The sequence below is a fragment of the Pholcus phalangioides genome, unplaced genomic scaffold, assembly GCF_987345545.1.
Source record: "Pholcus phalangioides strain wild (caught in Gottingen) unplaced genomic scaffold, Ppha-v1.0 ptg000007l_1, whole genome shotgun sequence".
Lineage (NCBI taxonomy): Eukaryota > Metazoa > Arthropoda > Arachnida > Araneae > Pholcidae > Pholcus > Pholcus phalangioides.
The window spans coordinates 45,003,119-45,019,931 of record NW_028301600.1 but is presented as its reverse complement, the minus strand read 5'-3'; the positions used below and the strand labels follow the sequence as shown (position 1 = coordinate 45,019,931).

General features: G+C 34.9%; 1 protein-coding gene across 1 annotated transcript; it reads right to left on the bottom strand.

Moving 5' to 3' along the window:
• Positions 1 to 421: 421 nt before the first annotated feature.
• LOC149085351 (EH domain-containing protein 1-like) lies at positions 422 to 6,587 on the bottom strand. Its single transcript, XM_089233313.1, has 2 exons — positions 5,536 to 6,587; positions 422 to 2,388 (listed from the first exon to the last, which is right to left on the bottom strand). Exons 1-2 carry the CDS (start codon positions 6,445 to 6,447, stop codon positions 1,687 to 1,689), a joined length of 1,614 nt encoding a protein of 537 aa, XP_089089439.1. The 5' UTR covers positions 6,448 to 6,587; the 3' UTR covers positions 422 to 1,686.
• Between the last annotated feature and the right edge of the window lie 10,226 nt (positions 6,588 to 16,813).

The window sequence follows — 16,813 nt, the reverse complement described above, 5'->3', positions numbered from 1 at the left end:
ATAATTTAAATTTGCCCCCTTCAAATTGTTGTTAAAGTTCATTTAGTAATGAATCACTTTTGTTGAATATGAATTAAGATCTTTTATGAATTTAATTTCTTCATCTAAAGCAGATCATTAACAATAAAGTTGTGTTTTCTACCTTTTTCATAACACATGTTTTATATTATTGAAAAACACACACTGAAAACGTTATTGCATAACTTGATAATTATATACAAAACAAAAAATATTCCTGTAAAAAAAATTACATAAAAATTATTTAACATAAGTACATTCAGCAAACAAGTATAAAAAATAATCAGTAAAATGAGATTCAGAATCTTTCAAATTTACATCAAATTACATTCTTTTAAATCAACAGTTTTAAACATATGATAGAATTTCTCAATTGAATATTAGTACAGAACAGTCACTTTTCATACTACATGTTCCTTTTATTTGAGCAATTATTTTTCAATAAAAGCACAGTACATTGTTCTGACAAATGAATGATACAATAGACTGAGATCACATTAAAAATTCATATTCTTATCAAGAGAAAATCATGATTAATAAGTTTCATTACTATTAAAACACTGTTTGCAACATGAATTCAGATTATCTTTCCCAAACGGTGCCGATCATTTACCAACTTTTTTTAGACACAGCTTAAGAAATAGAAATATTTTGGCACAAAACATATGCAATTCCAATATAATGCATTGAAATATAAATTTACTAACACATGGGTGTTAAAATATCAGCACCAATCATCATTATTGAAATTAATTTTTAAGAGTTTAGAGCAACCCTAAACTATTGATTCTGCACACTGGTATGCCTCTTGCTGGTCATACTATTTCTCAAATGAATTATTGAAAGAAAAATAAATTAAATTTTATTTTCAGAAAGCTGAAGGTGGTTGTTGATTACTATTCAGTTTTATATAACAAGCATTATCAAGTGAAAACTTTAGCTTTTCACATTTGTGGCCAGAATTTTATATCCTAACTTTAGGGAAAGCTGTACCTTGTAATAGAAAAAAATTAAGGCTTTTTTATTATGAATTCTTCTCATATTTTTATTATTATGGATGTGCATTACCATTTAGAGTATTGTGAGGCAAATGACTATATTATTAAATATAATCACTTAATGTTCTGCATATACAGCTAATCAAATAAATATCAATGCAGGCCCAACTCTAAAAATATAAATACTGAAATAAAGTCAAATATTTCACAGCATGGAATATTTCAAAACACACTAGAACTAGTTATTTTACATGCAGTTAAAATAGTAGAAATTTGAACTCCAAAAACGTAATCCTAACATTAGAAGAGGATAATAAACATGAATATAATACACATTTTGACAAGCTATTAATGCACCAGTATAAGTGGGAATCATGTACACTGGAACAAAAATTTTGGCAATTGTGCATTAAATTACCACACAGACAAAAAATAAATTTCAAAGAATAATACTGATTGGTTGTACCAAATTTTGATACCTTTTGCCTAAAAAAAAAAGGTGAAAAAAAACAAACAAAAATCAACCACTGAATTTAAAACCTGCAAAATAAAAATTCTCTGCATCATTCACTTTGGCAAATACTGCACCTTTGGCTTTACTATGGAATGTGCTGAATAATTATTAGAGGAACATGTTGAAACTGGCCGTTGCTTCATCAAGTCTTATATTTTATACATACCTCGTAGGTCTCTTAGAAGGGGGGAGAAGATGATCTGGCAGTTCTTGAGGAATTTCATGTCCATCCAATTTTACACCAATCAGGTGCATTGCTAATGCAAACTCATCTGCATCTAGTAAGCCATCTTTATCTACGTCAGATAATTTCCAAATTTTTCCCAAAACAGAATTAGGCAATTTCGATTTCACCATTTCTGATTTTGCACTAGCACCAGTGATTTTACCATCGACTGGATTCAAACTCTGGAAAATTTCATCAGCCTTTGTTCTATCTCTGTTTACTATCCATTCAACGTCTAGAGAGCCTGCATCAGCACCTTCTCCTCTACCATGCCCAAAAGGATTATCATTCAAAAAATTCAAAGCACCACCTTGTACAGGTGCTGTTTCTTCAGTTTGTGCAATTTGTTCATGTGGAATCATAGCCATTATCCGAGCTATATCTTCAGAAAGCATTGAATCAACATTTTCAATGAGCTTAGGACGAAGTGTATTGAATTTATCAAAATCTTGCTGGAGAAGTTTTTCCTGCATTAATTTGATATCTGGAAAATCTCCAGGAGGGATCTGATACTCTTTTTGTACTTCTAAGTATATGTTATTCAACTTTTTTATCAGCTCTTTTTTCTTGCTATCTTTTCCAAATACTGATGGCATTTGATTCCTAATAGCGTTGATAATATATGCATGAACCTGAAGAGGAGGGGAAAAAAAAATTAAGATAAATCGAACATGTACCTAGTGGCATTAAAAAAACCCATAAATACTCTGAATACAACCAACTACAAACATACAATCCACTATGGCAAATTTACTTATGGAAATACAGGATAAGTAACTAAGAAATGAATTAGGGGCCATTCAAGTATTACGTTAGCATCGAGAGGAGAATTCGAATTTGCTGACTTTTGATGATGATATTATATATTCTTAATGACATCTTTAGTTTATGTATTCTTGTGAATATTTACTATTTAACTGAAAAACTTGACTACGCATGGTATGGGCCCACCTTGCACTATAGTTGAGACCAGACACATCCACAATAATTCCATAAAATCACATCGATAGCTAAATGGGAAGGAATGAATTACCCCAAACTACTCAAATGGTTGTTTGCAACCATCTTGACATGACAGTGATTAACATCTCTGGAATTTAGAGAAATCATGATGAAGAATGTTCATAGCAATAGCAATCTATACCACTCCATTAATTAATGGTCAAAACTTACGACATAAGGTAAAAATATAGTAATGACTGTTCGGTTTATTATCATGTGAAAAATTAACCCCGTGCATTCATAGCAAGGGTTCACTACAGAGTTAGTAGGAGAATAGCTCTGTAGGTTCACACATAATCAGTTCACTAGAGTGTCAGAAACTGGTAGTCACTCACTATGTATATTCTTGAAGGGCAATCGGGAACGTACGTAGCATCAAACTTTTTTGGGGGGAACAAAAGACTTCAGGGGTAGGCATGATAAATTTCTTAGAGAAACTTTGAGTTATTAGCTTTCAAATAAGATTGAAATTAACACAAATCGATTAAAACAACATATAAAAGGCAATTTCTTTCAACATTGTAATTTTTTAAAAATATTTTTAATAAATTATGTATGTGTTTGAATGTGTACAACCACCAAAAAGTCCAATCTCGCTGAAAATACAGACGAATAGGTACTATTGTTTGACGATTTATTTCATTTCTACTCCATTTAACTGCATCATGATCATTTTACATGCATAAAAACCGGGGTTAGTCATTTTGCTGGCAACAGAAAAATTTCGGCTGAAGCATCTAGATGTGGGAGGTCCTACTCTACAATTCTTCTGCAATTGTTTTTTAAATTTCAATTTTTCTCAAAAAATGATACTCGAGGTAAATAAATGTGGGAATTATCAATTTGTTTGATAGACAAAAATTAAAAAATTAAGAAGTTTACTAAAAAGTTTCAATCTTAGAAAGCCAATTTCCGATGGCTATACCTCCTTGTTTTCTTATCAGAATTTCAACTCAAATCTATGGAAATGGAGGTTGGTAAGATAACCACTAGGCCATGAGTCCTTCACATATTTTTACACAAGACTTATCAGAAATAAAATAGACTTCTACAACTTTAATTTTTGATAGCTCAAGATAAAATCAATTGTGTGAAGCATTTCAGGGGCGGCTTAAGTGAGGGTGCAAGGGATGTGGCGCACCCAGGCAGCAGCACAGACTTTAGTTAAGACCCCAAAATTCAACAGTAAAAATTTACACAGCATCATGCTTTTGAGTCATTTCTCGACAACGGAAACATTGAGAAAATAGAGAGGGCCTGTAATACCAGAAACAAGAATGTAAGCTATCGGAGCAGCTCGAGATAAAATCTGTACCCGTGAGGGGCCTATTTTTTACGCCTTCTGCCTATTGTCTCCCCCCTAAAGCTCCTACATCATGCGTCAGGACCCTTAGGCTGGAATCTTTCGCTTAACTCAAGCCAAATTTTCCATGGTGGACCGCTTCTACAGTTAATTTATAGTGTGAAAAAAAGCAAAATTATAAAGATTTAGTCCCAGCTCCCAAGCTGGAGCCCTGTCAGCCCTACCATTGGGGTTCATGCCCCCCCCCCCTCTCTCGGCTTATCAAAACAATTCCTAACAAAAAAATTCTTTCGCCCTTTCATCTCTGATTTTGCCCCCTCTAGAGCAGACAGAAAATTTTCTTTGATTTTTTTTGGCCGGTGAAACTTCTTTTACCCATTCATCTTGGATTTAGCATCCCTCTTGAACGGCACCCTGTGTAGCCGCAATGAGTTGCATGGCCAAGTGCCGCCCCTGTATTCTTATCACAATGGGCAAGTGTGCATTTTGGTCAGTCACCCCTGGCACTTACAAGGGCAGGACTGACTGAGCTCTAATCCTGGAGCCCGGGAAAATTCTCATAATTTTTTGGCTCATTCACGCTATAAATTAACTATAGAAAATCCCATGAGAAGTCTGACTGAGGGGCTCACAAAAGATCCCAGCCTAGGGGCCATGCCCTCACCCAGAATTTGTTCCAGAATAGTCAAATGAAAGCAAAGGAAAAATTTGGCTCGTCACTTGGCCGGTCCCTGGAGTAACAGAAACACCTTTGAAAAAATTGCTCAATATGAAAATAACTTCTTTATAAATCATCTTTACAGGAGAAGTGATGATGGCGCACAAACAAGTGCTGTTTCAAGGATTAAGTTATCTGGCATTATTAAGAAAGGTGAGATAATTCTGGACTATTAAAAAAAACAAAAATCTACTTCAAAGGCGGGACGTATGGTCACGCACATTTTGCACAGTAAACAATGTGATGTGCAGTGCCGTCTTAACCCATGGGCCTCAGGAGAAGAGGGGCCTCACAAAAAGGAGATTCGGTTGAAATTTTCTAGAATTTACGAGGTAGGGCCTCAGGAAAACCAATTGGCCCGGGGGTCCATGATGCTCTTAAAACGGCCCTGATGATGTGCGGCTTTCTTCTGGGAAAAAAAGGCCTGTCAACCTCCTGCCAGGGTCGCCATTAGGGGCAGCATATGAGGCTTCACACCCGGCCGGCAGGTAAGCTCGAGCCGCCCCTGAAGCACTTTGAAATATCAAATTTTCGCTGCATATAAAAATCATTAAAATTGCTGAAGTTGGAAACACTTAGAAATCCACATTCTAGATCTGCTTACCAGTAGTGGTTTGAGAGCATTCTTATAAAATTGTAATATTTCATCATGAAATATTTGGATGAATACTGGAGAATTTTTTTATTTCTATCGAGTCAGCTTTTTTTTTTCCTACGAGTACTGGAACCAACATGATAAAAAAAAATTTTACTTACTTTAGCTAATCTTGCTCTCTTGATTAAATCATTTAATTTTCTCAATGCAGCATTACGAGGTAAGCTTTGAATATCCATAAACATATCCTGTTCTTCGGCTTCAAAAAGTTTCCTATTGGAATCATGAGTGAGTGGTTGATCCCAAAATGATCCAATATACACACGAGCAACTTCAGGGGTGTTCAAAACTTTCCCCAATGACCACATAAGAGCTCCATACACCCTCATCAATTGCTGATGATCTACCATATCTGCTTTATTCAAAACAATTCTAATTTTGTCATCATGGCCCCGAAGTGCTTCAATGCTACGTCGAAATTCATCTGAAATGTCCAACTTGTGAGCGTCGAAAAGCAATACAATGCGGTCCACTCTCTCAGCGAACCACTCTAACACTCCAGTAAATTCATATCCTCTGTCAACTCTTTGCTTCTCTCCAGACAAAATACCAGGTGTATCGACTATAGTGATGCTCTTCAAGACCTCTGAAGAAACCACCGAAGCTTGAAATCTATTTAAGAAAGCATTTCCAAACTTACTCAAAGGTCTAAATTGTTTTTTTGGATCAACAACTAAAGCATTACCAGGAATAACTGATTCTTGATCTCCATGCATAACAGCTATGAAACGATCAGTAGTTGGCTCGGGGCCTATTCTAATTCCCGGAAAATCTCTCTCAATTAGATGTCTTATGAAAGTAGTTTTTCCGGTAGAATATTGCCCAACTAACAAAATCATCGGCTTGGCTTCAAAATCGGCGTCATTTAGTGGTGGAGAATGAAAGTCATGATACAAGTAATGTTCCTCCAGGGGAAAGATTTTGTTCTTGTAGATTGTTTTGAGTCCTTCCACAACGTTGTTGAAAAGGTCAGGCTGTCGTCGCCTTTCATCTTTAGAAAGCCAACTAAACATTTTTATCGAATCAATAGTATAGCTACCGATCAAATGCAATTGAAAAACCGGAACTTAAGTAACTAACCACAAGTCAACACCTCCTATTTCAGTGTGAGACTCATGAGGAGATGCAATAATAGTAGGTAACGGTGGTACGCCCGCCTTGCGGAACTTTCGGGTTTTTAGCCTTTAACATGACTGATTCTTGAATAATGCTTCTTGTTACGTACCTCACGCATCAATGACACGTAACCATCGAGCTTATATTAGTGAAGGGCGGGGCAGGGAGTATGACATCAGCGGTCTTCGCCTTGGCAGTGCTTAAGCCACTGAGCTATAAGGAAAGGTTTACTTATAGCTCAGTGGCTTAAGCAACAGTTTTGGCTTAAGGCGACTGGATAGGGGCTTATTCTAGTGGCTATAGATAGGCATGGAGGAAAGAATAACAGGAGGTGACATCAAGCACGAAAATTGAAGCCGTTGTGGCAACCCTATGGGTTGATAAGCCCAAACAAACCGCTCTTTTCCCTATACTTGTAATTTCCCTATTGTTTGCCGGATCGAATTCTCTTAAAATATTAATATCTAAATAAATTTAAGCACCATGACTGTTTAAGGCGTCTTCAGCTAATCTACATGATCCAATAAAGGGGAAAGATAAAAGTTTATCCTTGTATAAGGGGTTTTTATATTTTTAATTCATTTTTGAAAGGGGAAGATCATTTTTCGCTCTCAACTCGTGATATGTTTTTAGTTCAGTGCCTTCAATTTATTTTAAAAATTCGATGTATCACATTAATGTCTATGGAAATATGATTAATTAAAATAATATGAAGCTCCAATAAAATGTAATTTTCATAATTTTTTCTTTTAACTGTTTATTTTGCCTTTTTGTTTCGTTCATCATTATCATAGATCCGTAGGCTGACCATATTTCCTCCAGAGAAATACGGGAAATTGGAATTCCAAATACGGGAAAATACGGGACATCGCCAATTATCGCTAAGAACGACGCCAAAATAGCACAAAGTTGCCAACTACGGCTGAAAATACAGAAAAATTGAAATGGCGGGAAACGAAGTGTTACTGCGAATTGCAGTGTATTAAAATGAATTCCACGAAATAAAACGTTCAATAAGACAAATGTGGGAGATTAATGTTCTTATTTATAGTTGTAATTATCATAACATAATTTATGAGATGAAAAATAATTTCAATTGTTGACTTCAATGAAGAATAAAAATCCAAGTAGGCGTCATGTAAAAAACGGGAAAAACCAGGACACTTTTGCAAAAAAGTCGGGATGGCCAGAAAAAGGAAAAAAAACCGGGACTGTCCCGAGAAATACGGCACGTATGGTCACCCTATAGATCCGGGACATTTCGAAAGTGTTTGAGGCCCGTGGGCGCTCGTCTTAAGCTTTACATGAGGAATTTTGATTTCTGAATCAATCCTGAGGTGCTCGAGCACCTTCTGACAGGGACGTAGCTAGGATTTTTGCCACACGGGGCAAAGAGCATTTTGCCGCCCCCGTGCCTCAAAGTACTGGAAGTGCTCGAGCGTCCTCCGCCACTGTGTATTTATGGTTTTGCTGCCTGTAGGCTGTACAAATTTCGCCACCCTTCTTCCGTTCCACTCTCATATTCTTGAATACGTATGATTGAAATATATGCCGCCCATCCGAACCTTCCACTATGTAGATGTGGTATTGAGAAAAAAAATATTGAAAATAAAAAAACTTTTTTTACGAGCCGCGATAAGTCTGGCCTATAGTATTTAGGAAAATAATCACTTGGGCTGTTTTTTCCCCCTCTTCATTTTGTACCTATTACTTTGCTTTTAAAGTGGTATGTGCACGAAAATTTGAAGAAAAAAAACCAGTTTCGAATTGAATTTGAAATCTAAAATTGTTTGTGCTCGAGTTTTAGTTGTTCTACCTGGAGTGGAAGTATTTCTACAATATTTTAATATAAACAGCTGAAAGGCATTATATATGCTAATGTTTTGCATATGTAATGTTTTTCACAAAAAAAAAAAAAGTCAGATTTTTTTCAAACACCGCTTGTTCAAGTGCCTTTAAACATTGTGTCTCTCTCAGCACTGAGGTGTTACATGTTTTGGCATAATTTTTTTAAAATTAAAATGCCGAGAAGGAATTTTGGGGCACAAGATATGGGTAAATTTTGGTTATTTTTGCAAAAGGTTCCATGTTGTTGAAGTTGATATTCGAAAACAAATAAGAACTAAAATTGAAAAAGCTCACGTTCAATTGTATAAATATATCCACAGAATTTGAGGGGAAAAAATCGAGTTCCTAAAGTGAATAGTATATTTTTAAATGATTTTTAAAAACGGGGATGTTTCTCATAGGAAAGCATGGGAAGCCACGGTTTGTTTGGGCTTACTTGGTCCCTTTAATAGAGCGATCACTGGCTTCATCTGGCAACCCAGATTCCCCATGCTTTCTCAACGGACGCGCTGGTCGCGTCACCTCCTGTTATTCTTTCCTCCATGATAGATAGGGGTAGCGGGCTCGTCGGCAGCCATTTTGTTCTCTCGCTGGGATCCTACAGGGTTGCTGCACTGAATACTGCTTCGGAAATGACGCCAAGCAGCGGGGAAGAAAAAAATTTGCGTCCGAGACAGAATGTGTGTGTGGTAACCTAGCAGAATTTTCCAAGCAAAAAAGTACGAAAAATTCGATTGAAGAAATAAAAAATTAAAAGAATTATGAAAAAAAATGAATCGCGTTTTAAAATTGTTTTAGAAAGTATAATGTCGAGTGGGAATTATGATACAAAATTCAATAAACACTCCTAAGCAATGTTTTGTATTGCCTTTCAGTTTAAACAATATATATGCAAGTAGAAAAACTGCTTGATACCTAATTAAAAAGGGAGGTGGGAGGATGAGTTGGCTTTTTCAAGGGAAAAAAATGATTATAGGAAGGAAAATTTAGATTTTATTATTAGATTAATTTTATATAATTTAACAAACTTTGTTCCATCTCACCCCCTTTTCAATTTTTTCCCCTCATCACCCCCTTCCTCTAGCAAAACCAATAGGAAATCTCCCTAGATTCTACTTTGGAAATACTGGATTAAATGAAGGAAATAACTTTTTTGGAGTCATTGAAAAAATGCAGAGGTAGGAAAAATTAATAACTTTGGGACAACCATTAAAACACATATGCCTCTATGTAGAGATGTGAGAATATTCTCCTGGATGTAAAAATTGGAGAATATTTTTCTATTAAATAATTTAAATTTTTTTACTAGTTTTTTGTTTATATTGTTAAATATAAATCAGTTTTTATTGCCTGAAACATTTACAATAAAACAATTTTTTGGTATAATCACCCCCAATATGACAACTTTTAGTTTGAGAATATTCTCCAAGTCATGATGAGAGGTTTTAAAAGCTTGGTTATCAAGATTTTAGAAACCTTTAGATTCTCGCTAGCAATGCTTTCCTTATGGCTATTCGTATGACGATCTACACGTGCTGTCTTATTTTTGATTAGAACCTTAAGAAATTACTGTATTTTAAAATTAGATAAATTTTCAGAAATAAGTTCACAACGAAAGAGATTAAATCAAAGTTGATTGATAAAGGAAGCTATTCTTATATAATCACCTTCATTCTAAGAAGATACAGAACTGTTTTCTTCATTGTACATATACTTAAATTCTGTATCACTCACATTTCTTTAAAAGTTGTGCAATTCAGCCATGTTAGTTTAATTTTCTTGCTTTCAAACTTTATATAATATTGTGGTCTACAAAAAAACTTCAATATTCCCATCTTCTTGACAGGAAGAGGAATAATACTCTCTGGAAAGATTTCAGTAACTGAAGAGTATTCTCTGGAAGGACTTATTAATAACAATTCAGAATAATTCTTATTTTCTATAAAAATATTCCCCAGTAATTTATGAAAGTAGTCCTTCCAGAGAATATTCCCAGACATCACAAATCCGTGCTTAATAGGCGAACCTGCATCGCACGACACAGTTCACCACATAGTGACTAAAGGTCCTCCAATATGTTCTCGACCGAGACGGCTTCACCCTCAACACTTTGAGAAGGTGAAGACGGAATTCGATTTTTTGTTACAACAAGGAATAATTCGTCCTTCAAAAAGTTCATGGTCTTCACCATTGCATATTGTTCCGAAGTCGGAAAAATCTATACGACCAGTGGGAGATTATCGAAAATTAAATTCTGTCACAGAATTCGATTCCTATCCCATCCCATACCTAAGTGATTTCAGCAATGCACTTCATGGTAAGTCAATTTTTTCAAAATTAGATATTTTCAAAGCGTACCATCAGATCCCTATTTTTGAACCTGATATTCCTAAAACAGCGGGGACAACACCATGGGGTCTGTTCGAATATACAAGGCTTTGTTTTGGCTTAGTAAATGCACCTCAAACATTTATGCGTTTCATGCACGAAGTGTTAAGAGGTTTATATTTTTGTTATGCATATTTAGATGATATCCTCGTATATTCATCATCTGTTGAAGAGCATGAAAATCACCTAAGGCAAATATTTGAGCATCTACACAAGTATGGTTTGGAACTTAATATTTCTAAATGTGTATTAGGTGTAGATAATTTGGAATTTTTAGGTCATTTAATCACTCCTCTTGGCATTAAATAATTACCTAGCAAAGTGCAAGTAATATTAGATTTCAAGAGACCTGACACAATTTCTGAGTTGAGAAAATTTCTTGGTCTCATAAATTTTTATAGAAGGTTCATAAAACATGCTGCTGAATCGCAAATACTCTTACACGATTTTCTAAAGGGCTCCCGCCGTAAAAAAGATAATCGTAAAATTGAATGGACCGATTCTGCACTCGCAGCATTCAATCAATGCAAAGAGCAACTAGCTAATGTCACTCTATTAGCTCATCCTTCCACATCTGCAAAACTTGCACTTCATGTTGATGCATCTGATTTTTCAATTGGTGGTGCATTACACCAGGTAATGGACAGTTCTTTGCAACCGCTAGGATTTTTCTCTCGCAGACTCACTCCTGCGGAAACACGCTATAGCGCATATGGCAGAGAACTATTGTCTGCATATTCTTCTATCAAATATTTTCGACACATGCTCGAAGCACGTCAGTTCACTCTATTTACAGATCAAAAACCTTTGGTCTATGCTTTTCGGCAGAAGCATGACATGACAAATGCTCGCCTCGCCAAACCAGACATTTGGATTTCATTTCCCAATTCACGAGTGATATTTGTCATATCCCTGGCTCAGAAAACATAGCAGCCGATATAATGTCCCGCATATGTGCTATTTCAATGCCAAGCCCAATTAATTACAATGAAATCGCTGAAGCTCAAGCGACAGATGATGAATTATCAAAATTGAAGGGTGATCCAAATTGTGGCTTACAATTGAAAAAAATTAAACTTCCCGAATCTGACATAGATTTAATTTGTGATATCTCCACTGGAAGTGCGCGTCCTTACATTCCTGTGCAGTATAGGAAAACGGTGTTTGATCATGTTCATAACTTAGCGCACCCAGGCATCAGAAGAACGATCCACCAAATCCGTTCTCGCTTTGTTTGGCCTGGTATCAATAAGGAAATAACAAAATGGGCAAAAGCTTGCATGTCTTGTCAAAAAAGTAACATTCACAGACATGTCAAATCTCCTTTGAAAGAATTTCCTATGCCATCTGCAAGATTTGACTACATTCATCTGGACATAGTGGGTCCATTAACTCCATCAAATGGTTATTTTTACTGTTTGACCATGATCGATCGTTTTTCCCGCTGGCCAGAAGCATAACCGATAAAAAAAATCACAGCTCCAACTGTAGCGGAAGCCTTTTATAACTGTTGGGTATCCCGTTATGGTGCTCCATCAGTTATAACAACTGATCAAGGTCGACAATTTGAGTCCCACCTTTTCCGCTCTCTCCTACAACTTCTAGGCACCGAACGAGCTAGAACTACCGCTTTCCATCCTCAAGCGAATGGTTTGATTGAGGAATTTCATCGACCACTAAAAATGACCATTAAATGCCATAAAACCGAACGTTGGACCGAAGTATTACCAACTATACTTATGGGCTACCGAGCCATCTAAAAGCCGACCTGCAGTGTACGCCAGCCGAACTCGTGTTTGGTGCACCCTTGCGTCTTCCCGGCCAATTTTTCGACTCGACGAATGTCAACATTGACCCTTGCGTCTTCCCGGCCAATTTTTCGACTCAACGAATGTCAACATTGACCCTTGTGACTACGTAAATAAGTTACGGGGCCACATGCAGCAGCTCCGTCCAACGCCAACAAAACATCATGGAAAACGTGCTACATTTGTATATCCAGAACTGATGAATGCTACTCGCGTATTACTACGCCGTGATAGTGTCCGTCGACCCCTCCAGAGACCATATGATGGTCCCTTTCTTGTCATTGACAAAAATGAAAAAGTGTTCAAACTTGACATCAATGGCAAAACAGTTTCGGTTTCCATCGACCGCTTAAAACCAGAATTCTCCCTCTCGAAGATACAACGCCGCTGGTGGCGACACGCAAACTAACGACTCTACGTCAGAGAACTCAACCACGAAATCGAAACCACCAGTGACCAGTTTATCGTGTTCAACATTGACACTGGGGAGGGGGTACTGTAGAGCCTCAATATATATTCTTATATGTATTATTATTATTACTTTACTTTGCACATTGGCTCTCTCTTAACGAGCACGCTCTGGTCACGTGAAAGAATCTCAGTACATTCTGTACTGAAACACGAGATGATCACGTGACCAGATGCCCCTTCGGAGGATCCGAAGGGCCATGTGTGTGAGAACACCAGTTCAGCTCCAGCTCTCACACGAGATGCATCAACGTCGTCTTTCTCTCTCTTAATATATGTACCATGTAAATAATATCTTCTATATAGCATCATAATTAAAGATAATGTATCTACAACTACGTCTCATTCATACGGAGTCAATTGCGCTACCGTCACCACTTAGCATTAGCATTTAGCAAAAGCGATAATTCCAGCATTAATGAAAGAGGTAATTCCAGAATGAATGAAAGATAATTCCAGAATGAATGAAAGATAATTCCAGAATGAATGAAAGATAATTCCAGAATGAATGAAAGATAATTCCAGAATGAATGAAAGATAATTCCAGAATGAATGAAAGATAATTCCAGAATGAAGGAAAGAGATAATTCCAGAATGAAGGAAAGAGATCATTCCAAAATCAATGAAAGATAATTCCAAAATCAATGAAAGATAATTCCAAAATCAATGAAAGAGATCATTCCAAAATCAATGAAAGAGATCATTCCAAAATCAATGAAAGAGATCATTCCAAAATCAATGAAAGAGATCATTCCAAAATCAATGAAAGAGATCATTCCAAAATCAATGAAAGAGATCATTCCAAAATCAATGAAAGAGATCATTCCAAAATCAATGAAAGAGATCATTCCAAAATCAATGAAAGAGATCATTCCAAAATCAATGAAAGAGATCATTCCAAAATCAATGAAAGAGATCATTCCAAAATCAATGAAAGAGATCATTCCAAAATCAATGAAAGAAATTCCAAAATCAATGAAAGAAATTCCAAAATCAATAAAAACGATAATTCCAGTATTAATGAAAGATAATTCCAGAATGAATGAAAGATAATTCCAGAATGAATGAAAGATAATTCCAGAATGAATGAAAGATAATTCCAGAATGAATGAAAGATAATTCCAGAATGAATGAAAGATAATTCCAGAATGAATGAAAGATAATTCCAGAATGAATGAAAGATAATTCCAGAATGAATGAAAGATAATTCCAGAATGAAGAAGGAAAGAGATCATTCCAAAATCAATGAAAGCGATAATTCCAGTATTAATGAAAGATAATTCGAGATTGATGAAAGATAATTCGAGATTGATGAAAGATAATTCGAGATTGATGAAAGATAATTCGAGATTGATGAAAGATAATTCGAGATTGATGAAAGATAATTCGAGATTGATGAAAGATAATTCGAGATTGATGAAAGATAATTCGAGATTGATGAAAGATAATTCGAGATTGATGAAAGATAATTCGAGATTGAAGAAAGTGATAATTCCAGTATTAATGAAAGATAATTCGAGATTGATGAAAGTGATAATTCCAGTATTAATGAAAGATAATTCGAGATTGATGAAAGTGATAATTCCAAAATTAATTAAAGCGATAATTAAGGAAAGAGAGAATTACAAAATTAATGGAAGAAAAATTCTAGTATTAATTACAGAGATAATTCCAGAATTAAGGAAAGAAATAACTCCAAAATTAGTGAAACTGATAATTCCAGCATTAATAAAAGATAATTCCAGAATTAATGAAAGATAATTCGAGAATTAATGAAAGATAATTCGAGAATTAATGAAAGATAATTCCAGATTGATGAAAATGATGATTTCAAAATCAACTCTTTACTGCCCGAGACGCCCGAAGACGTCTGTACATGCAAACAAAAATTCAAGAAAATCACGTCGAATCAAGACATCGAATTCAAGAAAATCACGTCACTCGGTGAAAACAAAGTTCGTGCCTGACAATTTTACAATTGAAATATACAGTTCGGTCTCTAAATATTCCGTTTTAAAGATTAAAAAAAAGATATAGAACTAATCTAAACATGAAAATTATTAAACTATTCATTTCATTATCGGAATAATTTATGTTTAAAATTTTTCTTTTTAAATTGGAATAATTTCTTTCATTAATGCTGAAAAATTTCCTTCATTAATTCTGGAATTTTTCTTCATTCTGGAATTATTTCATTCATTGATTCCGAAATTATATCTCATTAATTCTGGAATTATCTCTTCCATTAATTTTTGAATTATCACTTTCATCAATGCTGAAATTATCTAATTCTAGAATTTTTTCTTTCATTAATTCTAGAATTTTTTCTTTCATTAATTCTAGAATTTTTTCTTTCATTAATTCTAGAATTTTTTCTTTCATTAATTCTAGAATTTTTTCTTTCATTAATTCTAGAATTTTTTCTTTCATTAATTCTAGAATTTTTTCTTTCATTAATTTTAGAATTATCTCTTACCTTAATTCTGGAATTATCGCTTTCATTAACTCTAATACCCAGGGAGAAGACCTAGGAGGTTACCTGAGAGTTGCCGACCCGGCTGTTGAGAAACACTGTTTTAAACGATAACTTCATGGTGATAATAACTATAACTTAATAACTATATATATATATATATATATATATATATATATATATATATATATATATATATCTAGGCTGACCATATTTCCTCGAGAGAAATACGGGACATTGGGATTTCAAATACGGGAAAATACGGGACATCGTCAATTATCGCCAAAAACGACGCCAAAACCAAACAAAGTTGCCAAATATTGTTGAAATTACGGATAAATCACAATGGCGGGAAATGATGCATTACTGCAAATTGAAGTGGATTAAAATGTATTCCACGAAAAAAAAAAGTTTACCAAACCAAGGCAAATGTGGGAGATTAGTATTCTCATATATAGATGTATCATAAAATAATTTATGAGTAGAAAAATAATTTCAATCTTTGACTTCAATAAAGAATAAAAATTCAAGTAGGCTTCGTGTAAAATACGGGAAAAACCGGGACACTTTTGCCAAAAAGTCGGGACGGCTAAAAAAACAGAAAAAACCGGGACTGTCCCGGGAAATACGGGACGTATGGTCACCCTATATATATCATATATATATATATATATTTGAAGTCATTTATGTATTTTTTTCTCTCACAAATTCTCCCTCACACTGCCAGAAGTCAGGAAAAATGGAAAAACAAACGTCGAACCATTTATCTTTCCTCTTTGAATCTCAATATACAGCATTTCATTTCTCTAGGATGTTTTTATAATACATGTTTCTGTGTCTGTATTTGTTTATTTATACTTATGTTGAGCTTGAATTTTGATTTTGATAATAGCACTGGAATAAACAATTCTGTGGTCTGATTTCTTGCGGTATAAACTTCAGATAACAAAGCTATGTCATTATTGCATTTATTATTATTTTTTGTTTTATTTTACAAGTTTTATTTTCTCAGCGACTTTTTTTTGGTACTTCTTAATAACTACATCGATGAGACTATTGATTGATGCCTTTTAACCCTTTACACGTCATAATAGCAATAAGCTTCCTTATGATTTTCAGCAGTAAATGAGTATATAAAGTAATGAAAAAGTAATGGGTATATAGAGCAGTTTTTCAAAGTGTGCGTTGCTATTTCTAGGGGCATCGCCAACCTTTATGTGGGGTGTCGTGGCAAGCTTGAGATATTGATTTGTGCATCTATTTATGATCTGAAAAAGT

Coding starts and splice junctions, on each gene's coding strand:
- LOC149085351 (XM_089233313.1), bottom strand. CDS start 6,447: ATGTTTAGTTGGCTTTCTAAAGATGAAAGGCGACGACAGCCTGACCTT. Junction 2,389..5,535: donor AGAGAGCAAGATTAGCTAAA/GTAAGTAAAATT, acceptor CCTCCTCTTCAG/GTTCATGCATATATTATCAA.